The 25,811-nt window shown below is 53.2% G+C and overlaps 1 protein-coding gene across 1 annotated transcript; it reads left to right on the forward strand.

Moving 5' to 3' along the window:
* The first annotated feature begins 1,359 nt into the window (after positions 1–1,359).
* On the forward strand, positions 1,360–22,821 carry COQ8B (coenzyme Q8B). Its single transcript, XM_056846321.1, has 20 exons — positions 1,360–1,458; positions 2,052–2,139; positions 3,550–4,155; positions 9,182–9,280; positions 9,415–9,537; positions 9,691–9,798; positions 10,673–10,743; positions 11,432–11,587; positions 12,877–12,943; positions 16,189–16,266; positions 16,686–16,808; positions 17,222–17,307; positions 17,773–17,913; positions 18,046–18,127; positions 18,636–18,729; positions 19,821–19,962; positions 20,171–20,278; positions 20,400–20,465; positions 20,615–20,701; positions 22,519–22,821. Exons 1-20 carry the CDS (start codon positions 1,360–1,362, stop codon positions 22,819–22,821), a joined length of 2,727 nt encoding a protein of 908 aa, XP_056702299.1.
* Positions 22,822–25,811: the final 2,990 nt, after the last annotated feature.

Consider the following 25,811-nt stretch of genomic DNA (forward strand, 5'->3'; position numbering starts at 1 on the left):
GGGGGAGACACAAAAGGGTGCTGAAGGATGTTGGGGCAGGATGCTTCACTGCGCCAGTTCCCAGCATCCTCTACAAAGGGTCTGCCACTCTTGGATCTGGGCCAGCCCTGAACTCACAGAAAGCAGAGGGAGACCATGACACCCCTCCAGACTCCAGGGCAGGGCAGGCGATGCCTCCGTCTCTCTTGCAATATGGCCAGGCCCACAGCAGACTCCACACCCAAGACATTTTACACCCCTACAGCCACAGAGAGCAAGTCTGCTGGGGGCAGGCTCTCTCTTCTGACTGCCCCCCCCCCGGGGAGCCTCCCGCATACACATGGAAGACAGGGGCTTGCTCTCAAGTGACTGCACAGAGCGGCCACACTGACTTTTCAAAAGCCATCAAAGTCTGCCCGGCCTCTCAGCCTACAAAGGGACTGGGAAAAAAGGCTCTGTGGATCGAATCCCAGGTTCTGGCTCTGAAGCAGTCATAAGCTGCAGAGGCCAAAGAGCTCAGGAGGGATTTGCTAGAGGGTGTCCTCACCGCCTTTGGTTCTCAAAGCCAGCCACTCAGGGGAGAAACACCTATTTTTAGCGCGTGCTACGAACACCCACGCCGGAAGGAGAATCCCAGAAGCCGGTACAGCATCTCAGCGAGTCACCAGATTCGTTCACAAGTCTTCACCAGAGACCGCCCTGTGTAGAGAAGGGGCAGCGAGCGACCCCCGTCCTGTCCCGCGGCCCTTCCTCTTATCTTAAGAGGGTTACCATGTTCTCGGCAGACTGTGGGGTCTGCATCGCCAGCCCCCACGCCAAACACGCACGCTCCTGAAAGCATCAACAGACACAGCCTCAAAGACTCCGGGACCTTTCATGTCCCACCCTCCAGTGACAAAGCTGGAAAAATATTCCAGAGCTCAGGAAGCGAGAGGCACAGTCTCTGCCCAGGTATGGACAACATCCAGTCTTTAAACTCTTGGTACCAGCCACAAACACCTGAGATTCTTCCCAAATGAGTTGGGAGGGGCGCAGCTTCTATGAAATCCCCCCCCCCATACATTTCCTTCCAGAAAGTAACTGGGCAGTAAGCATCTCCAGGCTGGCTGCAGTCACAAACTGGGCCCGGTAGTTCCCATTTCGCTTCATGGGAGCGGGGTGCTCAGCCCTTCTTCCCCCGTCAGCACAGCACAGCAAGACAAAATGTCAACACCCATTCTGGACATACCAAAGACCTTCCGACTTCCCTCAGAAGTGGATCGCGCAACTATTCTAACACACACAGAATTGTGACAGTGGAACTGGTTCAGTATTTCGACAACGAGATGAAAGCATACATTCAGAATGGCAGGGAACGTTTTCCCCCCATTCAACCCCCACATGTTGCCCGTGGCCCAGCTGCAGCAGCTTCGGCTCTTCAGCGCCAGTAACACAGAGTCTGGCGGCACCTTGATGTCCACCCGTCGGATGCGCCACAAGGTGTCATGAGCCACAACCCACTATTTAGACGTTGTGGGACACAAGAGTGCAACACGGGCCCATTCTCGTTTTTAGAAGACCTTCTCAGGGCCACGCGCTCCGTCCAGCCACAGGCTGGGTTCATGCAGAGCCATGCTGGGAACGGACCAGAAGATCCCCGTTGCTTTTGCGGGGCCCTTTCAGTCCAAACGTGCCCTAACAGAATACAACTGGGCTGAGGCACCGACTGGCAATGCTGCCAGCCGGGGTCCCGCCCTCTCCCAGGGCGTGGTGAGTCAGCTAAGCCATCACCTGGGCCTGGTTTCGGTGCAAGGAACTATAGTGGGAGCTGGGCAGTCAGGCATTAAGGCTGCCTTTGGAAGTGGGAATGGCTCACCAGGCAGGAAGTGAATACTGAGTGAACAGCTGCACCAGTGACTTGTGGCATGCTGCAACCTGGAGACCCCTGCCCCTTAACCCCACGTATGTGGAGAGTGGGTGTGGGGGCTACCAAGCGGACAAGCAAAGGCGCCGCACACATTCACAGGAGGACTCAGCAGGACATCCCAGTGAATCGTTCACTAAAGCTTCCCCCTGCCCACAAAACATTCCAGGAACGGACATTTCAGAACGCCAGAACGCCCCCAAAAGCAAGAAACTCGCTTATCTCCAAGATCCACATTGCCCCAGATAGCAAAGTGGGTGCTCTCCTAAAACATGAGACTCCCCCCCCCCGCTTGCTGACACCAGGAACTCCCCCATCTGTACTCTTCACCCAAACAGGGTGCCAAAGTTCAGGCAGGGAAAGGAAAGGCCGCGTGTAGCCAGGGCAGCAGCTGCCCCCCACGGGGCAGGACAGAAAGCTTCAGGGGCCACAGTTAGTCTGGGAGAAAAAGAGGGGCAGAGAAAATGTACCTCCGTCAACAATGTACTTTCCTGAAAATACAGGGTGGTGGGTGGTGGCAGGGAACACTCTCGGTTTTGTTGATTCACCCTTCCTTTCGTTATGGGGTTAGTCAGATTCCCCTGTTTTTCTGAGCTGGTAAACAGGAGAAAAACATTCTCAAGGAAACTGTGACGGTCTGTTGACACATTTGATGGACACATTTGATGGCATTCAGACAATGACAGTATTTTGCCCCGGGTCGGGGGACCCTTTGCAAGCCCATCACTCCAGGGCCCGGGGGAAGGAATGATGCTGCCTGGGGGGTGGGGAGAGGCCAGAAGCGCCGAGCCTCCCTCCGCCCGCTCCCCACTGGCCAAACAGGCCGCCCCCCACTCCGTCGGTGCGTTTCCCACGGAGGCTTGCGGGGGGGCGGGGAGACACGTGCGCGTCCCCAAGAGGACCGGGGCGGGGCGCGCCCTCGTTCCCCCTCCTCGCGTGCAAAGCGAACCGAAACCTCGGCAGGGCTGTCGCTTCGGCGGCTGGGTCACCGCGGTCTCACCGGGGATCGCTTGGTCCCGAGATCCAGTCCGATCCTCGGAAACCGCCTTGCGGATGGGGGGCCGGCTCCGAAGTGTTAAGTCCGCGTGGGAAGGATTCACGAGACCCGAGACGGAGTTCAACAACACAGCTTTATTTGATTTCAGCACAGAACTGACTTACACACCGCTTATATGCCCCCCTGGCCGCCTGCGGCCACTCCCCCACTGATCCATGATGGGGGGGGGGAATACCCTCTGGGTGACCAATGGGACATGCTGGCTTAGGGATCCGTTTGCTTAGCCAATAGGGCGAGTAGGGTTTAGGATCCTTCCTGCGGAACGCAAGCTCCCTAAGTCTCCCCTTGCTTACTACCCTACTAAATACCTACACGACAAGAAAAGCACCCGCTGGCAGCCGGGTGCGCCCTCCCCACACCTGGCGCGGCTCGGGGTGCAAGGGGCAGCGGGCGGGGCGGGAGAGGCCCGGCTGCAGGGGGTCTGCCCCACCTGGACGCTGCCGGGTGACCCTCAGCCGGCCTGCCTTTCTCGGAGGGTTTCGCGGGGTGGGGTGGGGGGATGCAATGGAGAAGCCCAGGGCAACGCGGACCACCCTGAGCGACCCACGCGCGCTGCAGACACAGCAAAGAACCAAATGATGATAACAACAGAGGACCAGGCTCTTTGCAGACTTCAAGCCCTCCCAGCGTTTCCTAGGCGAGCACAACAACCCTGCGGGGGAGGCCCGCCCAGTCACGCCCTCCTCCGGGCTCCCAGTTAGGCAGGCAATTCCCAGGCTCCCCGCCCCTTCGGGCTTCCTCGCCGGGAAAGGGCCCCGGCTCGCACCCCGCAATGGCCTCCTGGGTGGTGGGCACGTCCTCCTGGGTGGTGGGCTCCCCCCTCCAGGGGGAGGAGCGCGGCTGGCCTGGCTGCTGGCGCGCCCCCGCCCACGAGGGCGCCCCGGTAGGAGCCGGCCCCGGACCTCTGAGCACGTGCAGAGCGCTGTCTCCAAGCCAGACCTGCCCAGAGGCAAAGGTGTGCGGTGGGAGGAGCTGCAGGGCCGGACCAAGGAGGACCTCCCCTCACCCCGACCCAGCCTCCTGCTTCCAGGCGCAAAAGCCGCGGAGAAGCCCGCACGTAGGGCCCACAGACCCCGGAGGACCCCCATCGGCGGCTGCCGGCCGGCCAACGGGGAAGCTTCGCTCCACGAGTTTGTCCCTCCACTATTTAAGTCCATCTCAGCCCCTGGGCAGCAGTACTTCTTGGGGCAGGGAGTTCCACCGGGCGCCTACCCTTGTGTGGAGCGGAGACTTCCTTTCGGTGGTGTCCAATTGACTGCCCACCACTCTTACAGGGAGGCCCGGAGCTCTAGCATTCGGAGAGAGGGATACAGCTTCCTCTCTCCCCTCTCGTTTTTTCAGGGGCTGGTAGCAACAGCATGGTTTGAATCCAACTTCTTTAGGGCAGGCCCAGAGGAGGTCGGGGGGGGGGCACGGTGGAAACCCCCATGCACACCCTCCAAGTGACCACGCGGGAGCCCCAGCAAAGCAGCGGGCACAGACTCTGACTGGGATTCCCGATGCGCCATAGGCAGCCAGGCACTCACCTGGAAGTCTCACGAGGCTCCACCGCTGCTCTGAGCTCCTCGGATGTAACAACTGGGTGCTTTGGGTTGGCCCCACGGCAGACCTCTCCCGAGAGGTGAGCCAGATCCCCACATGACTCACACCTCCAAGGAGTCACGTCCTTCCTTCCTTGCCGGGAGCTCTGGCGTCAGGGCTTTCTTGTGCAACCCCATCCCAAGCTGGCACATGCTAAGTCACCCTCCCCAGAGGCCGCATGGAAAAGATCGCCCCCCTCCGTTGGCTTCTCAGGATTGGGAGGGGGGTCATTGTAGCACGGCACTGAGCAAGCATAATGTGCCCAGGACTTCCCCTCGCCAAACAAAAGCCAGAAAACTTGAAACTTGACCAAGAATTATTTTCTCTCTGGAATGCACACACAGGAAATGGTCAATCTGTGCTTAGCAAATTGCCTGCTCATGATTCATTGCTTTGACATCTTCTTTTAGAAAGTTCAGGGGAAGGAACCCCATGGCTCTTGAGAACGGGCACATTCATGGTGGCATCAGCTGTGGCCGGATGGAGGGGGCTCATGAAAGCTGCTCTGCCAGAAGAAACTGGTTAGGCTTTCAAGTGCCACTAGATGCCCAGTTGTCAGGCTGCACCAGGGGACCCGTCTTCAGCGTTCAGCACAAGGGGAGGGAAGGAGGCCGCCTAGCACCTGCCCATCAGCTATGGTGGACGCTCCAGACCACCCAGTACATATGATAGAACACCCCTAACTTAGGCAACAATTTCATAGAATCGTAAAATTGGAAGGGACCACCAGGGTCATCTAGTCCAACCCCCTGCACAATGCAGGAAATTCACAACTACCTCCCCACCACACACACACCTCCAGTGACCCTTCTACTCCATGCCCAGAAGATGGCAAAAAAAAAAAAAAACCACAACCCTCCAGGATCCCTGGCCAATCTTGCCTACAGGAAAGTGGCAATCAGCATTACCCTGGGCATATAAGAAAGGGCGACGAGAGCCAAATACTGACGCAACCCTTCCTGCCCTCCCTCTCAAGATCTGCCCAAGTTCACAATTTCTTTTTACAACAGTTAGATTTGAGTCCAGTAGCACCCTAGAGACCAACAGGATTTTCAGCTTATAAGCTTCTTTTTTTAAAAAAATTTAATTTTCCAAACAGGTATTACAAAACGTACAAAAATACAAACCTATAAACATACACATCAAATTCTCACATTATCATGGAACTTACTCTATAGCTTCTATTATCCCTTCTTTGAATATTATAATTCCATATTCGATAGTGTATTTCTTACTTAAATTTTAATATTCTATTATTATTTTTATCAGTTACAGGGTATCGGCTTTCGAGTGTCAAAGCTCCCTTTGTCAGACACTGTCTCAAAAGCTCACCCACCAAAACTCTTGTTGGTCTCTACAGTGTTCCTGGACTCAAATTTAACTGTTCTCCTGCAGACCAGCACGGCTAACCTCTGAAACTTTTAACAACTGAAGAATGTTCCTTTTCCCAAGCTGAACTTGAACCCGGCTGAGCCTCAGAATCCGATTTCTGTGCTGGGAAACACAGAGGAGGGCACCTTTCTTCTCTGCAGTTGGCACACCCAGGGTGCAGGGCATGACCTCTAGGTGGGCCTGTGCCCCTAACCACTCTCAGATTAAAATTCACCCTTTGAACACCATGGGCAAGTCAGGAGACTCTGTGACAAAGAAAATCTCTTCGACTGCTTGGGTCAAGCAATTACTATTATTCCTTGCCACAAGGTTGGTTCCAGATCTTGGGGGACCTCTCCGGGGGGGATCCATCAGTGACTCAGAGAGGGCAACCAAGACAGCAGCCACTGCTTTTTTAAGCATGCCATCCAGAAAAAGGACTGGCAGCCGGCAGCCACCTGCCCCCGCTCTCTGTAGCTGCTTCTCACCTGGGCAGGTGAGTGAACAGTGGCACCTGCCCTCTACCAGGCAGAGGAGGGGTGGGAGATCAGGCTGTGATTGCTGCTGCACCACACTGGGCACCCCCAGACCACAGGCCATCAGCTGCCACTCTACCATGCCAAGCCCTGATGCTGGCCCCGTCTTATGTTCAGTGAGAAACAAACTAGGCAAATGCTCCGTCCTGCTTTCTTTCCAGGTGGTCAGCTGAGGATACATAATTTGTCTTGTGTCGCACTAGAGAAGGTAACTTCTGTGGATGTGGGTGGAGAGAAGCTCTCTGGCCCCCTCCATGCCTGCTTGGTGGGGGCAGCAGGAAAGTCTGGTTGCAGGTGAAGTCCCTCAGCAGCCATGGAAGGGTGGCTTAAAAGGCTGGTTGCTTTGGAGGGAGGTGATACTACTGCAAAGTCACACACACACCGCGAGATATAGCATGTGTACCCATTAGTCACCGCTGTGGGAAAACTCAGGAAGGGGCATGAGGGAGCACCAAAGTCCTGGTGGTGGCTAGGAGAGGCACGTACAGTCGTTTTTAAAAAAGGGTTCAAATTGGGGAGGTTTGGCGAAGGAGGGGCTGGCCAGGAATGGGGAGGGGCTTGAAGCTGCCCTGGCCATCTCCCCTTGCCCCAAGCACAGCATGTCCTGCGGGCAGGAAGCATTACGCAGGCCTTGAGCAACCGGTTCTTGCACAGCTCCTTGGTGAGGAAAGTTCCTTCTTCCTACATCTAGAACCAACTCAGAGCTTCCTCAAAGTATTAGGAGGGAGGGGCCCCAGGTGTCTGGGCTCCCAGCTGCCCTACCTGAAGCCTGCAAACAGAACAGAGAGCCACTCAGGAGGCTGGGCACCTGGCCCTTCCTTCCCTGGCCTCCTCCCACCTACCCCACAGAATGCTAGTGCAGCCACTGCCTGGGTCACTTGCATTTCTTTTGGAGAATAGTTTCGTCCTGGCTTCTGGCCCCCAGAGCAGCTTCAACAACAGAAGCATCATAAGAGAAAGAAGCTACAGATCCCATCAAGGAATAATGTGCGGCAGCGGCCCAAGATGTTGCGACTGGGTCTCTGGAGAGGTCTCTGCGCTTGGCTCTCTGGAGAGGTTTTCAAGGGCCATTTGTGCGAGCGCCCCATGGCACTCCCAAGCCCCCTCCCCAAATAGCCTCATTCTGTCCACAGATCGCAAGGGAGAGTTGGCTGAAAAATAGGAAGCAGAGAATAGGAATCGATGGTCAGTTCTCCCAATGGAGGGATGTGAGCAGTGGGGTCCCTCAGGGATTTGCGTTGGGCCCGGTGTTTTTCAATCTGTTCATCAATTACCTGGAATTGGGGGTGAACAGCGAGGTCATACCAATCCCCCAGTTGGGGGTGAACAGTGAGGTGGCCAAGTTTGCAGATGACACCAAATTATTTAGGGTGGTTAAAACAACAATGGATTCTGAAGAGCTCCAAAAGGATCTCTTCAAACTGAAGGAATGGGTATTAAAACGGCAAATGAGATTCAATGCAAGCAAGTGTAAAGTGATGCATATTGGGGCAAAAAATCCCAACTTCACATTTACACTGATGGGATCTGTGCTGGCAGCATCAGACCAAGAAAGGGATCTTGGGGTAGTAGTGGATTGCTCAACGAAGATGTCAACCCAGCATGCGGCTGCTATGAAAAAGGCAAATTCCATGCTGGCCATAATTAGATAAGGAATAGAGAATAAAACTGCTGCTATCATACTGCCCTTGTACAAATCTATGGTGAGACCACACTTGGAATACTGTGAACAGTTCTGGTCACCACACCTTAGAAAAAAGGATATTGCAGAGCTTGAGAAGGTGCAGAAAAGAGCAACCAAAATGATCAGGGGACTAGAGAAAATGCCCTATGAGGAACGGTTAAAACACTTAGGGCTGTTGAGCTTGGAAAGAAGACGGTTAAGGGGAGACATGATAGAGGTCTATAAAATTATATATGGTATGGAGTGGACAGGGAGAAATTGTGTGAAGAAATATTTCCTTTTATCTGCTTTGAATCCTCACCCTCCAGCTTTTCTCCCTCTCTCATATTAGAATGCGGGGACATCTGCTGAAGCTGGAGGGTGAGGATTCAAAGCAGATAAAAGGAAATATTTCTTCACACAATGCAGAGTTTATTTTTATTTATTTGGTGATTTATAACCCGCCCTTAAATTGTGGAACTCTCTGCCCCAGGATGTGGTGATGGCTGCCAACTCAGAAGGCTTTAATAAGGGAGTGGACATGTTCATGGAGAAGAGGGCAATCCATGGCTACTAGTCAAATTGAATACTAGTCATGATGCACATCTATTCTCTCCAGGATCAGAGGAGCAGGCCTATTCTATTAGGTGCTGTGGAACACAGGCAGGATGGTGCTGCTGCAGTCGTCTTGTTTGTGGACTTCCTAGAGGCCCCTGGTTGGCCACTGTGTGAACAGACTGCTGGACTTGATGGACCTTGGTCTGATCCAGCAGGGCCTTTCTTACGTTTATGTTCTAAGCCCCCCCTCCGGGCACGCTTTGGGGCCACGCGCGATCCAGAAGAGCTGAGGCCATTTGAGCTCCTGCTGGAAGCGCCTCTCCCTACCACACATCTAAGGGCAGCCCTAACCCTGAGCGGCCTTCTTTCTTGTTTATTTAAGCCATTTATAAACCTGCCATTCTCCCCAATGGGGCCGAAAATAGCGACCAGAAGCCTCTCCTCCGTTTTAGCCTCACGACAACCCTGTGAGGTAGGCCAGCCTGAGTGTGCGACTGGCCCAAAGTCACCCCAGCAATCTTCCTCCGTTCTAGCCTGTTCCAAGGCCACCCAGCCGGCGGGGGCGACGCTCGGCTCACCTCGCAGCCGCTGGGCCTTTACGACGCGACCGGCGCGGAGCCGCGGCCTTGAACGTGAGGCGAGCACGCCTGAGCGGCTGCGCGCGCACCACGGGAAACGAGCGTGGGCGGGGCTTCCGCGGCGGCAGGAGGCCTGATTGGCGCTCCGTCTGCGGTCCCGCTCCCTATGATTGGGTGCTCGGCTGCAGGAAACCTGATTGGCGCTCCCTCTGCGGTCCCGCTACCTATGATTGGGTGCTCGTCTGCCGGGGACCGGAGGCGGGCTCAGCGGAGGCCGGAAGTGGCTGCCCGGCGTGGAGGGTCGGACTGCGGTGGGGACTGCGCGCCGGCTTCTTTTCTGTTTCCGGCTCGAGTGACCCTTGACCTCGCCTTCTGCAGAGTTGGAGAGTCATTTGTCCAGGATTTTAGGGTGACCTTTGACCCTAGACTCTGAATCCCTGAGCGCCCTTTGGCCCTCGCCCCAGCCCCCGTCTCCCGAGGCCGGGATGCGGTGGAAGGCGGGGGTGAGGCTCTGGGGGAGCGGACCCCTGCCCGGGGCAGCAAGGCCTTCTTGGCCGCAGGGCAGGCGGAGGGTGAGTTTCTGCCTGGTGGTGGTCGTGGTGGTGGTGGGTGGGAGGGCGTGCCTGGATCGTGGCCCTGAGCACCGCCAGCCTGCACTAAGGGTAGGGTTGCCAACCACCAGGTGGGGCTTGAAGGTCTCCCCGAATTACAGCTGCTCTCCAGAGATCAAACACTTTCCTGAAGGAAGTGGCCGCTTTGGAGGGCGGACTTCACGGCATCATACCCCACGGATGCCCCTCCCCAGGCTGAACCTTCAAATTCCCTGGAATGTCCCAACCCAGAGCTGCCAGCTCTGAGGAGGGGGGTTGTCTCTGACACCCTCCGGTGTGGGCCAGGGCATCCTCCTTCAGCGTTCATGTGGGGCTGATTGTCTTCCCTTCAAAGCTGTGTTGGTTGACTGACGGATGGCCTTCCTGGTGCCTGTTGCCCCAGCCAGTGGGGAGTGTGAGAGGAGCTCCCTTTCATCGCTTGAAAAGGAAAGGCTCTTTGCCACCTGCTGCAGTAGCACACGAGAACCAAAGCAGTTGCAGAAATTAAATGCCAATGCGCAGCTTGGCTGACTAAAATAAGGCCCAGTAGATTACTTAATCTCTTGCTAAATTGAAAAGGGCAAGAGTCCAGTAGCACCTTAAAGACTACCAAAAATATTTTCTGGTAGGGTATGAGCTTTCGTGAGCCACAGCTCACTTCTTCAGAAAGCTCATACCCTACCAGAAAATATTTTTGTTAGTCTTTAAGGTGCTACTGGACTCTTGCCCTTTTCTACTACTGCAGACAGACTAACACGGCTACCCACTGTGAATTGCTAAATTGAGTTTGCGAAATGATTACTGACCTGAGGTGTATCCCCTGAAAAAATCCTGGGGAGGCCCCTGTTGTTTCCAGCATCCAGAGCAGGAACTGAGGAGTATCTGCCATGGGTGTGCGCTTCAAACCCGCAGGCGCCTGTGTCAGCAGTATCTGGTCTGATGCTTCATGTTGTGTTTCTTAAATGAAAGATGATGTTCAGTGGCAAGCAATGGAAAAAAAGATTTTCTGGTTTGGTGCTTCTTTAAAAGATCCCATAAAATGGTTAAACCAACTCTGTTGGTAAACTTCACTTTCCATTGATGGAGGGAAATCCAGTGCACCAACAGACTTGGTTTCTCCCATTTTAGTACACCTTTTAAAGAAGGAGCAAACCAGGGAATCTTTTTCCCATTGCTGGTCTCCCCCACCTTATTTTCCAGCATCCTTAAGGTATCCCAAAGAGCTTTTCCTGTGGTGCTGAGCCTTCGCCCAATCCTATATGCACCTTTCTTTCCAAACAGCTGACTGTCCCAAAGTCTTTGTTAGTCCTGGTGTTCACAAATGTGTTGGTGTTTTGAAGATGGCTGCCGTGTGCCACAGACTGAAGCATCTTAGGTCCCAAAGAATTTGCTAGAGGGTGGGCTTGGTATGCAGGCTGTACACAAGACTAAGGAAGGTCTGCTTGTGTTTCTTTTCTTGCAGGGCATCACAGAGCCAGCATCTCTACAAAAAGAGCAAGGGAATGTGCCTTACCAAGGAGTATCATCCCAGTGGAAAGGACATTCTTGCCACACCACAAGTCCTTCTAGGTGGACAGTGAGTCCATCAGGAGCCCAACCATCTCCCATTTTCAAGGGGGACTCCTGGCTTCTGAGGGACGCCAGGTTTGGCAATCTCCAGTTGATACATCAGTCTGCATCATTCAGGGGCCTCACAGTGGAAGACATCCAGAAAGCTAGGGCGTCTCGACCAAAAACCGAGCAGGAGAGCCAGGGCAAAGTAAAGCAGAAGGTAAGAGCTGTCTGGTGTAGGAGAGAAGTTGGTGCTGGAACACCTCATATGCCAAGATCTTTGAGAAGGAAGTGGCGTCTTTTGAGTGAGCAACTGGGGCCTGCAGTGCTATATGGAACTAATAACACTGCTGCTGAGTGTTACTGAGAGCCAGGGTGGGGAAAGGTGGCCTAGAAGCTCTCTTGCCCTGCTTAAGCGCATGACAATTGCCTTGATGGGTTGGACCACATCCATGTAGTCTGGGGGTTCAGGAGCAGTAGAAAAGAGCAATAGTCCAGTAGCACCTTAAAGACTAACAAATATTTTGCCAGGGTGTGAGCTTTTGTGAGTCACAGCTCACTTCTTCAGATACAGCTAGAATATGAGTCCATCTGTCCTTAAGCAGAGAAGGGTGAATCCAGATACCCAATGGCAATAGCATGTAAATATCAGTGGCAGGTAAATGACAATAACAGGCATGATTGGATTAGGTGTGATATGCAGAGAGGTAGTAGGTGTGGAGAAATCAGCATTGTTAATGAGATAGGAATCCTAGGTCTCTATTCAGTCCAGGATAATGCATTGCCTTGACTGTAATTCAGCAGTCTCACTTTCTGATCTCTCTTTGAAATCCCTTTGTAAGAGAAATGCTACCCTTAAATCAGCAACTGAATATCCTGGAAGGTTAAAGTGTTTCCCCTGATGGTTTCTGAATGTTGTGGTTTCTGATGTCAGACCTAAGTGCAATTAATCTTTGGCGCTGGGACTGGCCTGTTTGTCGAATGTAGAGGATGGAGGGGCATTGCTGGCATGTGATGGCATAAATTAGAAGGTGATTAGGATCCTGGAGTTAGAGAGGTCCGCATAAGTCAGCCCATCCCCCTACTCAACATCAGAAATCCAAAGCTTGAGCATTCCCAACATAGTAAATCTTCCAGCAAGGGAAAGCCACTACCCGAGCATCCTGGAAATGCTTTTTCTGTTGAAAAAGCCCCAGGCACAAGACTCCACTTTGTTTCCACCGTTACGAAGTTTCTGCTAACATTCAGCCAAAATCTCCCCTCCTGCAGGCAAAGCCTGTTAGGTCCTGCCTTGTCCTCCAGAGCAGCCGAGAGCCAGTTTTTGCATAGGGTGGTCCTCCAAGGAGTTGAAAAGCACAGCTGTGTCTCCCCTTAAGGAGATCCCTCTGATCCAGCATCCTGTTTCCAGTGGTGGTCAGCTACTCTCAAGCCAGCCCTGAAGGAGACAGGCTCACCAGCAGACTTTTCCCGACCTCCGGGGGTCTCCCTGACTTCTGCCTTTTTCTTCAGCTTAGCGAGCGAGCTCGGGAGAGGAAAGTGCCCGTGACACGAGTGGGACGGCTGGCAAACTTCGGGGGTAAGACCCACTGCACTGCATGCAGATGCGAGAGGAACGGCCAGGGGGTGAAGTGGACTTACTGTGTGTCAGCTGCAAGCCTTCTCGCTGTTGGTGTTGGAAGGGCACGAATCTAGGCAGCAGCTACACAAGGAAGAACTGTGGCAAAGGCTGCCTTTATGGCGGCACAGTTCAGGCTTACGCCGTGCAGTTCTAAGGTGGACTATAAATAACATAAATGAATAAATATGGTTGCAAACTGGGTACTGCCTCATGTGTGCAAGCCTCCCCGTCGTTGCCTCAGCTGCAACAATGGGGAAGAGTCTTCCCAAAATACCAGCAGCGGAGAGGGGGAAGGTCCTGTTCTGTCACATGGCCTAGAAGCCCAGCTTTTACAGCAATGGTTCCCAACCTTTTTTTGACCAGGGACCACTAGGACCTTTTTGTTCGGTGCAGGGACCCCAAGGTTCAAAATAAAAATTCTGAGAATTTGAAAATAAACTTTAATCATAACTGTTAGTTAAACATTAAACTTAGAATAATATTTGAATATATATTTTTATAATCGATAACTTTTAATTGAAAATATTAATTTATTTTGTTTATTATAACTTTGTTTCGCGGACCTTAATTTCGTTCTCGCGGACCCCTGGGGGTCCACAGACCCCTGGTTGGGAACCAGTGTTTTACAGGGTTCAAAATCTGACTGGCACACAAGCAGAATTCTGTTATTAGACATTTTAATTTACTTATTTATTTAAATGTTTATATCTCACTTTTCCAATAGAATAAAGCCCCAGATAATTGTGTGTGTGTGTTAAGTGCCGTCAAGTCGCTTCCGACTCATGGCGACCCTATGAATGAAAGTCCTCCAAAATGTCCTATCTTTGACAGCCTTGCTCAGATCTTGCAAATTGAAGGCTGTGGCTTCCTTTATTGAGTCAATCCATCTCTTGTTAGGTCTTCCTCTTTTCCTGCTGCCCTCAATTTTTCCTAGCATGACTGTCTTTTCCAGTGACTCTTGTCATCTCATGACGTGACCAAAATACGATAGCCAGATAATTCCTTCCCCCCCAAAAGGTGCTTGCCGTTTATACTGCATTAAAAGCCCTGTTGAATAATATGGGCTTGCTGTGCCTCCCTGCGATCTCGTAGAATCAAATCACCATTTCTCCCCTGCACCATGCAGGATGACCTAAAGCATCCCTGTCAAATAAGCATCCAATCTCTGCTTAAGAACCTCCCAAGGAGGGAGAACCCACCACATCCCTGGGCTACCAATTCGACCACTGAACTGGCCTTATTTTTAAAAAGGTTTTCCTAATATCGATCCCACCCATGATTTAAACCCATTATTACGAGTCCTATCCTCCATTACCAGCTGAAATAGCTCCCTGCCCTCCTCTAAGTAACAACCCTTCAAATACTTTAAGAGTAATCATATCCCCACTCAACCTCCTCTTGTCTAGGTTGAACATTCCCAATTCCCACAGCCTTTCTTCATAAGTCTCCAAACCCTTAATCAGCTGTGTTGCTCTCGTCATTCCCTCTAAAGTTTCTATGTCCTTCTTAAAAAAAGATCATGATGGGTAGCCGTGTTTGTAGCAGTAGAAAAGAGCAAGAATCTAGTAGCACCGTAAAGACTAACAAAATTTCTGAAAGGGTGAGAGCTTTTGTGAGTCACAGCTCACTTCTTCACTGAAGAAAAAACTAAACTGTGAGCTTTGTTTCCACCATTAGGAAGTTTCTGCTAACATTCAGCCCAAATGTTCCCTTCTGCAGGCTGAATGTTTAGCAGAAACCTCTTAATGGTGGACAGAATTTCTGGATATCTCACTGAAGAATTTCTGGATATCTGAAGAAGTGAGCTGTGGCTCACAAAAGCTCCTAATCAGCTCCAACCTCCTGCCAGAAATTTTGATAGTCTTTAAGGTGCTGCTGGACTCTTGCTCTTTTCTACGAGGAAAGGTTGAAGGAGCTGAGTATGTTTAGCCTGGAGAGGGGATATGATAAAAATCATCAGGTACTTGAAGGGCTGTCTTATAGAGGATGGTGTGGAGTTGTTTTCTGTTGCCCCAGAAGGTTGGACCAGAACCAACAGGTTGAAATTAGATCAAAAGAGTTTCCGTCTAAACATTAAGAAGAACTTTCTAACAGTTAGAGCGGTTCCTCTGTGGAACAGGAGTCCTCGGGAGGTAGTAAGCGTTCCTTCCCTGGACGTTTTTAAACAGAGGCTAGATGGCCATCTGTCATCAATGCTGATTCTGTGACCTTAGGCAGATCATGAGAGGGAGGGCATCTTGGCCATCTGGGCATGGAGTAGGGGTCACTGTGTGTGTGTGTGGGAGGTAGTTGTGAATTTCCTGCATTGTGCAAGGGGGTTGGACTAGATGACCCTGGTGGTCCCTTCTAACTCTATGATTTTACTTCTTATAAAAAGGCCTCCAAAACTGGACACAGTACTCCAAATGGAGTCTGACCAGTGAAGTATACAGTGGTACTATCACATCTATGCATCTATTGGTGCACCCTAAGATTGAATTTGCCTTCTTTGCTGCCATATCACACTAGCTTCTTATACTCAATTTGCAGTCACGAAAACCTTAAGATCCCATTCACACACACTACTATTCAGAAGCCTTTATGACTGGGGTTTTGGTGGATAGCAAATTGAGTATGAGTAGCCATGCATCCTCAGGGAGCCGGTTCCACAAAGTGGGGACTACGATGGGAAAGGCCTGGGCTTTGGTTGATGCCAGGCAGAGCGCCTTAAGGTGGGGGCTGGCCAGCAGGGGGCAGCCTGAAAACTTTGGTTGGCACAGAAGGGCCCGTCGAAGGAGATGATGCTTTACATATGTGAGTCTTTGGCTGCAAACATGTTTAGCAAGAAAAGAAACTTGTGCAAAACCTCAGGTATGGCAATTTGAGGAGGGCTGAGAAGCTGCTGCTGGAAAATGTTGGCCAGCTCACCAAGTGACCATTCTGAGAGTTCCGTCTGGGGTGTGGACATATTCATGGAGGAGAGGGGTATTCATGGCTATTAGTTAGAATGGATACTAGTCATGCTGCATACCTATTCTCTATAGTATCAGAGGAGCTTGCCTATTATTTTGGGTGCGGTGGCAGGATGGTGCTGCTGCACTTGTCTTGTTTGTGGCTTCCTAGAGGCACCTGGTTGGCCACTGTATGAACAGGCTGCTGGACTTCATGGGCCTTGGTCTGATCCAGCAGGGCTTTTCTTATGTTCTTAAATCCTTCCCTCCTAGGTCTGGCTGTGGGCCTGGGCCTCGGAGCCCTGGCAGAGGTGGCGAGGAACTCCCTGAACATGGAGACCAAGCCCAAGAGTAAGTGGCAAGATGGGGAGGACTGGTGGGAGCCGCTCAGTCCCGATTTCACTTCCTTGCTTGGATGAATGTTGGGGCACACAGCAAAGGATTGAGGGGGGAGTGAGGGGCAGGCTTGCTATGCCTACTTTTCTGCCAGGCTTTCAAAAGTAACCGCGGGGGGGGGGGAGCAAACGAGGGAAACCTCTGCCATGCTCTCCCCTTGGGGGGCCTCTGTGTTTGCAGGTCTGCATTCCACTTTCTGGCCCAAACCAGCCGACAGCTTTAACAAAATATCACAATTCCATGTAAAATAAAAATGAAACCATTAAAAAAGACCCCCTTTCCCCAAGTTTTCATGGGGGGCGGGGGCAGGTTGGGGCTGTAGTTGGGAGGTGAATGCTACCTGGGAGACTTGATTTCCCCCTCCCTGGCTGCAGACGGAGGCGCCCTGCTGGACTCCAACCCCTTCCTGTCCGAGGCCAACGCCGAGCGGATTGTCAACACCCTTTGCAAGATGCGTGGGGCAGCCCTCAAGATTGGCCAGATGCTCAGCATTCAAGGTAGGGGTGGGGAGGGCCCTTGAGGTCCCCACTTCCCACAGCTGCGGGGTGGGGGGGATGAGCTGGGCTGGCCACCGGTACGGCTCTTGAGAGCTCTAGCACTAAAAGGCTGCTGCTCGGGAGACCAAAGCACTGCTGGCGGATGGGCCCCGGCTCTGATGTCACTCTGTGTCTCCCCACCAGCACCCCCTACCCAATTCATTGGGGTGCTCAGCAGCACTCAGAGGGAGGGCCGTGCCCCCTTCCTGCTGTAATTTCCCAGGATGCAGCAGCCGGAAGCCCCTGCCTGACAAGATTGTACTCTTTGAGACGGCCAGCAATGGCTTCCTCATCAGCACCCCTCCACTACCCCCTGGAGGCAGCTGTGGGACCGTGTCGGGCTTGGGGGCCCCCACTAACCACTCTCCCCACAGACAACAGCTTCCTGAGCCCGCAGCTGCAGCAGGTCTTTGAGCGCGTCCGCCAGAGTGCAGATTTCATGCCCCCGGCTCAGATGGAGGTGAGCAGCAGCATTCTCAGCCGGAGAGGAAAGGCTGGGGGTGGGGGGAGTTTGCATGGAGCCCTTTGATGTGCGGGCCCCTTTTCTGTAGCATGGGCTGTGTTGGGGGGAGTGCCACAGCAAAGCAAAGCTGGGCTTCAGGCCTGTGGGTCTCTTCGGCTTGTTCTCACGCATGTGGGATTCTTTTGTCCTTGCAGTCTCCCCGTGAACTCTGTGGGCATTCAAATCCAGGTCTTGCTGGTCCTAATCAGACATGCTAACTACCATTATGCACACCCTTCTGGCATTTTCTTAATTATGAGTCAGGAAGGAGAGAGAAAAGGAGGCAAGGCAGGGGGCTTTGTGGGCTCTGGGTTGTGCCTCCACGCTAGGCACTCACTCCCCTGCGCTGTGCCACCTCACGGGCAGCTGGCAGGCTTGTGCTGCCCCACTGTGCCTCCATTTCCTTTGTTGCTGACCTTGCAGGGCGTCCTGGTGGAAGAGCTGGGCAGCGACTGGCGGGAGAAGGTGGCCTCATTCGAGGAGACGCCGTTTGCCGCCGCCTCCATCGGCCAGGTGCACCAGGGAGTGCTGAGGGACGGCAGGGAGGTGGCTCTGAAGATCCAGGTAGAACGGGGGTGGGGGAGCCCATGGGGCTGGGGCCCAGAGAGCGGCACGTGGAGGGGGTGAGGCTGGGAGCCCTGAGGCAGGCAGCCTGATCAGTGCCTCCAGGTAGCCCCTCTCCTTCCTCCCCTGTAGTACCCTGGCATTGCTCAGAGCATCCGGAGTGATGTGGACAACTTTCTTTCAGTGCTCAAGATGAGCGTGGCGCTGCCCGAAGGTGATTGGCAGGGGGCGGGGGGAGGTGAGGGGGCGGGAGGGGACCCCGCAAGAGCTTGCAGTCTCTGAGCTGGCTGGCCAGGCGTTCTTGGAGCCAGGGCAATGGGGGTGGGGGGAGAAGTCATCGGCCCAGGTCGACACCCTCCTCTGCTGGAGCTGGAGAAGAAGCAGGCAGTCGCCTGTGTGCCCCAGAGGCTGAGCAGTTGGGGAAGGCAAGAGAAGAGGCCAAGGGGCGGGGGCTGGGATGTTGTAGGTCCAGGGAGGCAGGGCAGCAGATTACCCAGGAGCCGGGGGAGGGGGGGGTTGTAAAGGCTCACAGATAACAGAAGTTTGGATGGGCAGAGGAGGCCTTTCATGCATGGGAAGGCCGGCTTCCCAGGCAGCCTAGAAGAGCCTAGGAAGGGGGGTGCTGAGCCTGCTGCCTCCTTTCCAGTCCTGCGGGTGCTCATGGTGTGGGGGTGGCATGGCTGGGATCACTCAGCATCTCTCTTCTGCCCTCTCCACCCCAGGCCTCTTTGCAGACAAGACCCTGCAGGTCCTGCAGAAGGAGCTGGGCTGGGAATGCGACTACCTGCGGGAAGCCGACTGTGCCAGGAAGTTCAGGTGCTGTGGGGGGTGGGGGCATTCCCAGGTGGTTTTGTCCTTCCGTGCTGTGGGGGCAGGGGGCACTCTTCCATTGAGGGGTCCCCACCTTGAAGGCGAGCTGTTCGTAGGACATGTGCCCAGCCTGTGCCCTGCCTCATTATTCCTTATGCCTTATCCTGGAGTCCCTTGCATAGCTTTACCCCTCCCTCCATTCTGTCCTTACAACAACATTGTGAGGTAAGTCAGATTGAGAGAGAGTGTGGCTGGCTGAGTGGGAATTTGAACCCAGGTCTCTCCTCCTCCGGCTGACGTGCCAAGCTGCGTTCAGCACCTCAGAAGCCCAGCGCAATGGGAGGAACAAGCCCTGGCCACCTTTCACCTGGGGGTGGGGCTCAAAAAGCAGCTTGATTCTTCTCTGCTTCCCAGCCGAGTCCGCATGAGAGAGACGCCCACCCCTCTCTAAGCCCAGAGCCTGCCCAGGGCTGTAGCTGGAATAAAAGCCATGCTGGCAAGAGTGTGTGCCCGTTGTTCCTGTTTCCCCTTTGAAGGACAGGTTCCTAAACCTATTTCTGTGATTGGCCAAACAGCGCACCTCTTTGGGTTTCCAAGAATTCTTTTCTGCCTCCTGGGACACAATCTGTCCCTTTCGTTGCGTCCTCAGATCAGAAGACTGGATACTTTGAGCCTTGGCAGTCAATGACCTTTGCTGCCAGCTTCTAAAATCCTCAACATTCTAGTATCTTGTTGAGGCCAGGCAGCCGAGTCCGGCACCTGTCTCAGGTGTGCAGCTAAAAACAAGACGGCTAAGGGTGGGGGAGAATCCCCCAGCCTTTGCACTTGCGTTTCTGGCAATTAGTTCCAAACTGAACAAAAAACTACAGCGGCCAGGCCAGAACAGGGCAGCGATTTTGTTGGTGATTTTCCCTTCTGTTTGGAGCCACCTCTTCCACAAGTGTTTTCCATGGCAAGGCTGCCCTGGGCTGCGTTGCCCAGAGAGTAGCACCTGCCTTCTTCTGGGTGGGCGTACTCAGCAGCGCAAAGCCAGTGGGCATGGCAAGACCCTCCGCCTCACAGCAAGCCTTCCTCTGTCGGCCTCCCCCCTTTCTCAGGCGGCTTCTCGAAGGAGACCTGTTCTTCGAGGTGCCGGCAGTGGTCGATGAGCTGTCCACAAGGAGGGTCCTGTCGATGGAGCTGGTGGGCGGTGTCCCGCTGGACCAGTGCCAGACGCTGGACCAGGAGACCCGCAATGAGGTGAGAGGTGAACGTGTCGCACAGCGAGCTTGTGGCGTGGCTCGTCCCGTGTTCTGACAGGGATGTTTGCAGAAGGTGGTTCTTCCCATGACTTGAGTCACATCTCTAGTCAGAGCCCCCCCATATTCTGGGGCAGGAGAGCTTCCCCACTCGGAGGATGGGAGACCCCCTCCTTCTCCTGCTGACACTGCCTCTGGCTTCTCCCTAGATCTGCTCCCACATCCTTCGCCTTTGTCTGCGTGAGCTCTTTGAATTCCGCTTCATGCAAACGGATCCAAACTGGTCCAATTTCTTCTACGACGCCAAGAAACACAAGGTGTGGGACTCTTGAGATTCCTGTGAGTCTTGGGGTGGAAGGTTTGAGCAACCAAGTCCCCTTCCTCTTGTGGTCCTTTCTGGCTGTCTCACAAACCTGCCTGCTTTCCCTCCCCCCCAAGGTAACTCTGCTGGACTTTGGGGCCAGCCGAGGGTTCAGCAAGGAGTTTACTGACCACTACATCGAGGTGAGGACTGTGTTTCTGCCCAGCCCTGCCAAAGGAGCTGCTGGTTTGGGATCAGAGAGCACTTGCTGGTCAGACCCCAAACCTGCGCTGTGGAACTTGCCACTCTGGGCTTTGTCATGCAAACAAGCCATTTTTCCGTACCTGGCCAGGTGGTGAGAGCAGCTGCCGATGGCGACAGGGCCAAAGTGCTTCAGAAGTCCAAGGACCTCAAGTTCATGACGGGGTTTGAGACCAAGGTGAGGACCTAAAGGCCTCCCCTAGTAGAAGCAAACCGTGTGGGGCATTTGGGGCCTGGCAGAGACCCTGACAAGCTGAGAGTTGCAGGTGGGCACATAGAGCTTGGGGGAGCTGAAGGCCATGAGTGTTCTCACTCTTCTGTCTTGGTAAGTCTTGCCAAAGGCTGTAGGTGTAACAGATTCCCTACAGGGACCCCTGGAAATCCTGGCCCTTGCAATGCCTGGCCTTTCTGTCGTCTTCCCAGAACTACAGTTCCCAGGATGCCTTAGGAAAAGCCCTTGGCATTGAAACTAGTCTAAAATGCTCCAGGGGCTTGCACAGACTGACTCCTTCTGCAGAGTAAATGTCCCTTTGGGCATTTGATCCAGATCATATTTTCTCTTGGAAAACACTTAGATGGTGGTTGCAAGTTGCAATATTTACTTACTGAGGAAATATCATTTTTTCCCTCCCAGCCCAGCAGTTCCATTGTAGTTACTGGTGGTGTTTTGTTCTTTTTAACGAGCCCTTGAGTGGTCTTAGAAGTCATATAAGAGTGGGCTGAGAGGAGGGCGTCTCCATTGGCAGTGGCAAGAAGACACACATGCGCACTCGCACCCTGGTCACATGGCTGTATTGGGAGAACAGAGCAGGCGTGCAGACTGTCTAGAGAGGCTCAGAGGTGTCCAGGGTAGAGGTGTGCGTTTGGATATGCCGAACCGAAAAAAGAGGCTCCGTTTCAACGGAGCCAAAAAAGCAAATGCGAAAATTGTACCCTGGGGAAATCTTTGCAAGGCTCTGGGGAGGCTGTGTTTTGAGGTAGTGGCACCAACTTTTCAGGTGACTCACTCTAGAATAACTCCCCAAGTTTGGTAAAGATTGGGTCAGGGAGTCCAATTTTGTGGGCCCCCAAAGAGGGTGCCCCATCCATTCTCCATTGTGTCCAGTGGAAAAAAAATGGGACCCCATAAAATGTGGGACCCCATGGCCCAATCTTCACCAAACGTGGGGGTTCTTATAAGGTGAGTCACCTGAAGCTACGCTGAAAATTTGATGCCTCTATCTTTAACCGCCCCCGGAGTCCCACAAATATTTTTCCATAGGGTTTAATATACCTGAAAAATTTTAGATTTTCAAAAAAAGGCAGGGGAAAACCCTGTATGGGGATTCAGTTTTTTTTTTTAATTTTCTAAAATATGTCGGGTTTATTGAACTCGAATCTGAAAAATACTGAAAACAATTTTTGTGCACACCCCTAGTCCAGGGCCTTCCGGGCCAGGCCAGACAAGCAAGAGGGCTCCCCCTGGTGGAATCCAGAGTCACATCCCATTGCGACTGTGCCCCTCTCAAGCCTGCATGTTGGAGGTTGCCCTGTGGCCGAAGGGGCGGGGTCACCTGGGTCTGGACAGGGAGCAGCCGGAGTGACAGAGGGTGGAATTGTCTGGTTGGAGGGAGTTGGTGGGTCTCACTTAACCACAGGTGCATTCGGACAGTGCAGATGTTGAAATGGGGGAGGCAGCAGGGCAAAAATGAACATCTGCAGCTCATAAAGGAGGAGCTGGGGATCCATCTGGACTGGAAGCTGCACTCTTTACCCAAGACGCCCTTCCCAGGTATCCTAGGTGCGTTGGGAAGTCATCCCGCACATTCTCAGAGAAACGCTCGCCTATTAATCATTTGTACATGCGACCTGGAGCTGAGCCTGGTAGTGAAAGTGAGAGCAGGGTCCCAGCCAGGCGAACTGCAGCTGTACTTGTGGGTTGGAGCTGGGAAGATGCAGGCTGGGGGTGGGTCGGACTGAAGGGCCTGATGCCGATTTCCCTGCTCCTTCTGCCAGGCATTTGAGGAGGCACACGTTGACACGGTGATGATCCTGGGCGAGGCCTTCTCTGCTGCCGGCCCCTTCAACTTCAGCACCCAGAACACGACCCGCTACATCCAGGAGCTCATCCCTGTGATGCTGAAGCACCGGCTGTGCTCCCCTCCAGAAGAGAGCTACTCTCTCCACCGCAAGATGGCAGGCTCCTTCCTCATCTGTGCCCGCCTGGGAGCTGTCATTCCCTGCCGTGAGATGTTTGAGGATGCCTATGCCCAGTACACGGCGCGGGAACAGGGCACGGTGTTGGCAGAGGACATCTAATGCAAGGGAGTGGGCCAGGAACCTCTGAGGGTGGGATCCGCCGTTCCTCATGCTGGTTGCCCTTCAGCCAAAACTGGGTGCACCCTTGATTTACAGGGCAGGGTCTGCTTTGCAATGACCACTGCCTTGCTAGAGCTTATCCCAAGGAATGGACGCCGTGTTGGTGCCTTGCGTTTTGCCATCTCCTCTCGGGCAAGGCTGGCCGGCACCAGCTGTGCCTCTCTTGCCTCTGGTCATCCGAGCTGCAAGGGGCCGGTCCCCTGCCCCCCCTCCAGTCTTCCTGTCATTTGAGAGCACCCTGTAGGAGTGCAGTGGTGACCTGGAAGGGTTAGGTACTCTCTGCTGCCCCCTGCAGACCGGGGCCTCTGGTGCATCCTCTGCCTCTCACTGCCGGGTGATGGGTGCTGCCTCTCCCTCTGGAGAGGAAATCATCCTCCTGGGGCAAAGTTGTTCACATGTTGGACTCGACCTCCCCCCACTGCCCACCCACCATCCTTGGCCTCCTGCCTAGCCCTCCTGCTCCCAATGGCTGCCATGTGCCGTGGGGCCCCATGGGCCCTTGACCTGTCTGTGTTCTGTGGTGGCAGGGAAGGATGGAGGTGGTGGCAGCTGCTGCTGCTGCTGCTGTAAAGAACACAGGGAGGGGGCAATGGAAAGAGGTGCCATTTGGCCAGGCATGGCAGGGTCCCCTTAGCCGGCCTGCCAGCACCAATCGAGGAACAAAAGCTAAAGCCTGAAAACAAAAGCCAAAGCTAGTTTGGGGCTGCTGGGGGCATTGCCTGTCCAAGCTCCCTCTTCACACGGAAGGGCAGAGGCCTGGCTTGGGAGCTTCTGAGCCCCAGGAACCCCATTTCTGGCCTCCTGCCTCTTCTTTGGGCCTGGAGCCAAGGCTACTGTCACCCCACCCTTTATTTTAAACCACGGCTGTGGGTATTCACCTAGATGGAGCCAAGCCTTCAAGGTGACCATAGAGGAAAGGGGTTGTGGCCTCTGTCTGCCCTTTTCTGACATTTGCAGAACGAGCCAGCGGACTGCCCGTTCTGGCAGGAGTGGGGTCATCCCCTGTTTACAGCAGTTGTTTTTTAAATGAGGAGTTGATTGTGGGAGAAAAGGGAGGGTGTCAGTTGCAGTTTGAAATGTTTACACGTGGGGGGGTATTTTATTCACTGAGTTTGTGATTCCTTTCTGTCCTAGATCAGGAATAGTGTCTGAATCAGCCATATCAAAGCTCCTCCAACCTCTCTGGCAGTGTGTCTGTTTCCGCTAGACTGCTCTTAATGATCAGGGACTGGTGCCGTCCAGGATTTTGAGTGTGGTTGTGGATTTGCTGGGGTTGTATTGGGACTGCTGACGTTCAGCCATCAGCCCTCTTGACATCCAAAATGAAAACAAAATACTTTAATAATTCAACTCATGAGACAGATCCAAAACCAGAAAAAGAAAACTGCGCTACAGAAATGGCTGAAGTACATTCAAAATTAATAGGACAAATTTTAAAATGCTGGAGCCTTCTGAATCCCTTTTGTGCTCCTCAGAACAATTAGTGTTTTTCATTGCTTAGCACTGGTAAGAAAAAATGAGAATGCTGAGCCCTTCTTTAGAATCTCCCTTTCCCAGCGAAGCTCCTCCCAAGCCTGAGTGGCCAGTGCAAGGGGCCCCCTGCTGCCTGCCTGCCCTCTGGGTGGGTGTGCAGGTGGGCTGAAGAGCCCGGGGGTTGCCGCTCCCCCCACCTCCAGCAGGATCCCAAGCCAGAGGAACCCTTCCCCGGCCGTGGCCCAAAATCCACTTCTGTTTGATGGTGCCTGAGACTTTGCCAAGGTCCTTGCTGCCTGTCTACCACAGCGCCGCCCTGCCCATGCCTGAGAACCAGGCCGGAGGCTGCTGGCCATCTCTGAGATTCAGCTCCCTGAGCATTCCCCGGGGGGCTGTTGTCACCTCCTCCCCTCCTGTGTGGGCTGATGGCTGGCTGGTTGGAGGTCGCTGGAGTTTGCTTGGCGAACTTTGCTGTTCTTTGACTTGGAGGTGGTGCATTATTTATGAATTATTTTATTCAGCTAATGTGTACGCCCCCCCCCCTCTCCAGGGACCAGTTCCAAGTACCTCACAATATGGCAGTAAAACATTCTCAAGCTCTGTAATATCCTTTTTTAGATGCAGTGACCAGAACTGCACACAGTATTCCAAGTGTGGTCTCGCCATACATTTGTACAAGGGCAGTATGATATCAGCAGTTTTATTCTCTATTCTTCATGTGTAAGAGTGGGGAAACAAATCCAGTTCACCAGATTAGCCTCCGCCGCTCAAGTGGAGGAATGGGGAATCAAACTCAGTTCTCCTCATCAGAGCCTACCACTCCAAACCACTGCTCTTAACCACTATACCACGCTGGCTCTCCAAACAAAAATATAACACCTGTGATGGCAGATCTACATATAATTTTCTATGCAAGGTTTCCAAATATCTGAAAATAAGGCCATTCGCAATTGTTGTCTATATGCCATGTGCTCATATGTTGATAGAGGTGTAGGGTCCTCGTTCCATTGATTCGCCAGAAGTGGGCTTTTAGCTTTCCAGTGTTGTAATATGAGCCTTTTGGCTGTAGTAAGGGCACAGAGGGTCCATTCTCTTGGACCATTGGTTAGCCTCCAAGAGATGGGCAGCTAGTTTAAAAGTACATAAGCATCCTCAAAAATCAATGAACATTCTAATACAGAATTGATACATAATTGCTTTCTTCCAGAAAAACCAAATCTGGACACACCCAAAGCATATATTTAAGGGATGCATCCTGTGAGTTACAATGCCAACAATTGGACCCTTTACTAGGCCCTCTACTAAAGAGTTGCTGTGGTGTCCAGTGCATCCTAAACATAATTTCTTTGCTGAATGAGTCTCAACTTAAGATCCATGGAGAGAGTGATATGAACTTAAGGACCGTCTCCCTTTGCACTGGCAAAACAACAAACTAGCTCCTTATTCCATTCATTCCT

Source organism: Euleptes europaea, chromosome 3 (genome assembly GCF_029931775.1).
Source record: "Euleptes europaea isolate rEulEur1 chromosome 3, rEulEur1.hap1, whole genome shotgun sequence".
Taxonomy (NCBI): domain Eukaryota; kingdom Metazoa; phylum Chordata; class Lepidosauria; order Squamata; family Sphaerodactylidae; genus Euleptes; species Euleptes europaea.